General features: G+C 41.0%; 1 protein-coding gene across 1 annotated transcript; it reads left to right on the forward strand.

Annotated features, from left to right (window-relative positions):
• The first annotated feature begins 1,314 nt into the window (after positions 1–1,314).
• LOC134320925 (proteasome subunit alpha type-6-like) lies at positions 1,315–4,809 on the forward strand. Its single transcript, XM_063002565.1, has 7 exons — positions 1,315–1,495; positions 2,314–2,408; positions 2,532–2,613; positions 2,740–2,895; positions 3,041–3,219; positions 4,396–4,490; positions 4,663–4,809. Exons 1-7 carry the CDS (start codon positions 1,420–1,422, stop codon positions 4,718–4,720), a joined length of 741 nt encoding a protein of 246 aa, XP_062858635.1. The 5' UTR covers positions 1,315–1,419; the 3' UTR covers positions 4,721–4,809.
• The last annotated feature ends 223 nt before the right edge of the window (positions 4,810–5,032 follow it).

A 5,032-nucleotide genomic window follows, 5' to 3' on the forward strand; every position in this document is an offset into this window, starting at 1 on the left:
TCTGGTAAACGTGCAACAGAAAGTTCAAAGATCTACCTGCAGGAAAAAAACAACAACCTCACCATCGCGTGTGAATCGCTCGGAATGTTCCAGATTCCTGCAGTAAACCACAAACATCTGCTGAAACCCAGAACAAACAAAGAACCGATAACGATTGTGCTCTTCATCTCTGTTCTGGGATTTCAGGGTTTTTTTTCTCCTGGAACTGAACACTTGAAACACTACACAAAAAAAGTATTTGGACGTCTGATTATGAGCTTGTCGGACGTCCTGTTTCAAAAACAACGAACACTATTACTGTAAAACCGAGTGACGTCTGTGTGATCTCTTAGCTAGATCAGCAGTCACTCTTCTGAGAAGCTTCTCACAACACATTAAGGGGTCTGCGTATGGGAATTTGTGCCCTTTCAGTTAAAAGATGACAGTGTTTGTATAGCTGGGCACATACTGGAACAGGAAAGGACCTTCCTTAAACTGTTACTGCAAAGTCAGAAGCATATTGTTTACTTTATGTGACTGATTTATTACACCTGTTGTGTTGCAACTGTTGTGGCTGAAACACATGAATTCAGTCATTTGAAGGGGCGTCCCAATACTTTTGGCCATATAGTGTATACAGTACAGCCAACTCCAGTTAGACGTCAGTTAGATTAGATTCAAGTCATTCATTATCTATGATCAGTTACCGCTGGCGGCTCCTCTGTGCCCATATAAATAAGGCCAGTGCGACTGCACCTATCAGACTGAGTTCTGCTTTTTCTTGGTTCTTCTACACCAGACCATCCAAAATGACAATCTGGGTTTTCTGCCCCTGACAGAAAGACTACTGTTCCATGTGATTAGTAATGGGTTCAGGGGTCAATGCGTGTTAAATGAACGAACGGGCGGCACGGTGGCTAAGTGGGTAGAACTGTCGCCTCACAGCAAGAAGGTTCTGGGTTCGATCCCCAGGTGGGGCGGTCCGGGTCCTTTCTGTGTGGCGTTCGCATGTTCTCCCCGTGTCTGTGTGGGTTTCCTCCGGGTGCTCCGGTTTCCTCCCACAGTCCAAAGACGTGCAAGTGAGGTGAATTGGAGACACTAAATAGTCCATGACTGTGTTTGATATAACCTTGTTGAATCTTGTGTGAAACATGACGGTAAACAAATAAATGAACGATCGCTGCACATTAGCGCTTATTGAATGATAAACAGAGGAGCAGATCTGTATATAATCTACCCCGCAGGACTGCGCATGTCTATGAGCTGTAGCTCTGTGTTCTGTACAGTGATCTCGTGACTGTGTTGACCCGGCTGAGCGGTGTGTAGTAGTTCCGGTGCGGTGTGTGTGTGTGTAAATGTGCATGTCACTGCAGTGTGAAGTGTTTATATACATTTATTACATTTACATTTAAATAATAATAAAGAATAAAAGGATTAAAAATGTCCCGCGGCTCCAGTGCAGGGTTTGATCGGCACATCACGATCTTCTCTCCTGAGGGACGATTATATCAAGTGGGTGAGTAAAGTTTATCTTCTAATACTGGATCAGTCTGCTTTATTATATACATTCTACATTATATTTACATTATATATACTACATACAGTATATTTACATTATATACATTCTTCATTATATGCACTCTAAATTATATACACTGCGTTATAGTATATATATTATATACACTATATACATTTTATATACATTATATATACAGTTTACATTATATACATTATAAACATTCTTCATTATATGCACTCTAAATTATATACACTGCGTTATAGTATTTATATTATATACACTATATACATTTTATATACAGTATATAAACAGTTTACATTATATACATTATAATATTTCTGCATTATATATACACTCTAAATTATATACGCTCTGCTTTATATATACATTATATACTCTACATTATATTTACGCTTTATATACTATATACATTTTATATACACTATATATACGTTCTACATTATATACATTATAAACATTCTTTATTATATATACACTCTGAATTATATACACTCTGCGTGATATATACATTCTACATTATAAACATTCTCCATTATATACACTCTACATTATATATTATATTATATGTACTTTATGTACACATTATATATACATTATATACACCACATTGTGTAGATAGATAGATGAATAGATACTGCAATGATCCCAAAGGAAATTAAAGATATTTACATTGAATATACATTATAGATACACTCCATTAAATATACATTATACATACATCATATATACTCTACATTATATATATTTTATACACTTATACAGTAGCTTTGCTCTAACTGATTGTGTTTATATAGAATACGCGTTTAAGGCCATTAATCAGGGCGGTCTGACGTCGGTGGCTGTTCGAGGGAAGGACTGCGCTGTCGTGGTCACACAGAGGAAGATACCTGTGAGTTCAGAGACGCTTCACACACGACCGGCTACGTCTCACTGATAATATTAATAATAATAATAAATACATATTAATAAATATTATTAATAATAATGTTAATAATAATAATGACGGTTTCAGGACAAGTTGCTGGACGTCTCCACCGTCACTCACCTGTACAGAATCACAGACACCATCGGCTGTGTGATGTCCGGCATGACCGGTAAACCTTTATTATTCCGGGTTTTCCGTTCCTCTCACCCTGTCGGTGTGATGTGTGTGTGTGTGTGTGTGTGTGTGTGTGTGTGTGATGTGTGTGTGTTTACGTTTCCTCTGTGTGTGTTTGTAGCCGACAGCAGGTCTCAGGTACAGAGAGCTCGATATGAAGCAGCTAACTGGATGTATAAGTACGGTTACGAGATCCCGGTGGACATGCTGTGTAAGAGGATGGCCGACATCTCTCAGGTCTACACGCAGAACGCCGAGATGAGGCCGCTCGGCTGCTGTACGTCTCCTCTCTTATTATTTTATATTTATTATTATTTTTCTCTGCTATTTTGTAAACATAAGTGAAAATAAAGCTGCAGGATTTTATATCGTAGCTGTATTAATACTGTGTGTGTGTGTGTGTGTGTGTGTGTGTGTGTCAGGTATGATCGTGGTGGGGGTGGACGAGGAGCTCGGACCTCAGGTGTATAAGTGCGACCCCGCCGGGTACTACTGCGGGTTCAAGGCCACAGCCGCCGGGGTGAAGCAGACCGAAGCCGTCAGCTTCCTGGAGAAGAAGGTGAAGAAGAAGCTGGACTGGAGCTTCGAGCAGACTGTCGAGGTACAGATGATGAACGTTTGGGTATACAATTACGGACTGTAGTTATGTGTGTAGGACCCAGGCCGACCTGATGATGGATCGTTCTCAGCATGGCAGTGATATGTATGTAATAACGACACGCTAGTGTGTGAGTGCAGCAGGTGCAGCAGTGTTGTTGGGAATCCTTTTGCTCCCTTTCTGCACTCCTCCACTTTCTCTACAGGCACCCTGGGCAACCAAGTTCCTCATACTTAATCCAGTCTTTCCCACCCAGCAGACCGGAGGCCAGTTATGCACACTAGATGGCGCCCTGCTGACCGGTAGCAGGGCCGAGATTCGAACCCTGGAGCTCAGATTGTACCTGGGTGCTCCTACTGTTGTGATTGAAATGAAATCCTCTATTACACACCCTGTTAGTGCTGGTTGTAGGTGGACGGCTGTAATACTGAGTTGTTTAAAATTCCCAACAACAGTGCTGCACCTGCTACACACGTACCAGAACAACATACACACGTCATTGCTGAAATCGATCCACTGTTTATGGAGTTTTTTTGACACTTAGCTGTGACGGTTCCACTTAAAAAATTTTCTTTACAGTTTTTTTATTTTCTTAAAAATGTTTCTTTTTTTATTTTTCTTTAAGGTTTTTTTTCTTAAAAATGTTTCTTTAAGGTTTTTTTTATTTTTCCCTACGGTGTTCTTTAAAAAAATTTGTAAGGTTTTTTTGTATTAAGATTTTTCTTTTTTTCTTTTTCTTTACATTTTTGAGTTTTTTTTTTTAAATTTCTTTAAGGTTTTTTTTTTCTTTAACGTTTTAAGGGTTTTTTTCTTTAAAATTTTATTTTTCTTTAAGGTTTTTTTTTTTCTTTCACTTTTTTTTTTTAATTTTCTTTAAATTTTTTAAAGGTTTTTTTTTAATTAATTTTTTTATGGTTCCACTTCAAAGTTCCACTTTAAGGTTCCACTGGGTTCCTAATAAGTGAGACCACCCAGCTAGGTGTGCACGGGCACAGTGCCTCGGCTGCACCCCTGGGCACGATGACCAGTGTTAAAAGGATTTGGGTGGCATGGTTTGCTGCCCATTTTGTACCTGTAGACAAACCCTGGACGCTCCATCACCGGGGTGGAAGGGCCACGCCCTGTTTGCTCAGGTGTCTCATTCTGTCTCCTGTTGCTTTTGTTGCTTTGATGTTTCAGACCGCCATCAGCTGCTTGTCCTCGGTGCTCTCCATCGACTTCAAACCCTCAGAGATAGAAGTGGGCGTGGTCACGGCGGACCAGCCTCAGTTCAGGTAAGTGGTCCAGGTTCGATCCTCGATCCGTCCACTACACAAACACAAACGGGAACCTGAACCGGGGTCCTGATCCGGTGACCTGATCCGGTGATCAGGCTCATGATCAGGTGTCCACATACTTCTGAGAAGATCATGTCGTGTTGATGTGGTGTCTCCGGTTCCTCCTCAGGATCCTGTCCGAGTCGGAGGTGGACGTTCACCTGGTGGCTCTGTCTGAGCGGGACTGAGGAACATCTACACCAGGGTTTATGGAGAACCACCATCATCTTCTCATCTTTGTACCTCTTGAGCATTAAAACAGTTTTTTTGGAAGGAACCACGTCTTCTTGTTTTGGTTTTGTAGTTTAGATCTGCACCAGTAGGTCCTTCATCCTGCCCCTGTGCCACGCCCGCACTCGGTGCCATGGGTTCTAGAACTGTTCAGGAACTGTGGCACCACACGGTACTCCAAAATGTACCTGGTGTTCACATAATGTCGGTAATTATCAGGGCGGGGTCGTGAGAGCCGGGTTTGATCTTTGTCTCTGTCCAAAAGCATG

Source organism: Trichomycterus rosablanca, chromosome 9, assembly GCF_030014385.1.
Source record: "Trichomycterus rosablanca isolate fTriRos1 chromosome 9, fTriRos1.hap1, whole genome shotgun sequence".
Classification (NCBI taxonomy): domain Eukaryota; kingdom Metazoa; phylum Chordata; class Actinopteri; order Siluriformes; family Trichomycteridae; genus Trichomycterus; species Trichomycterus rosablanca.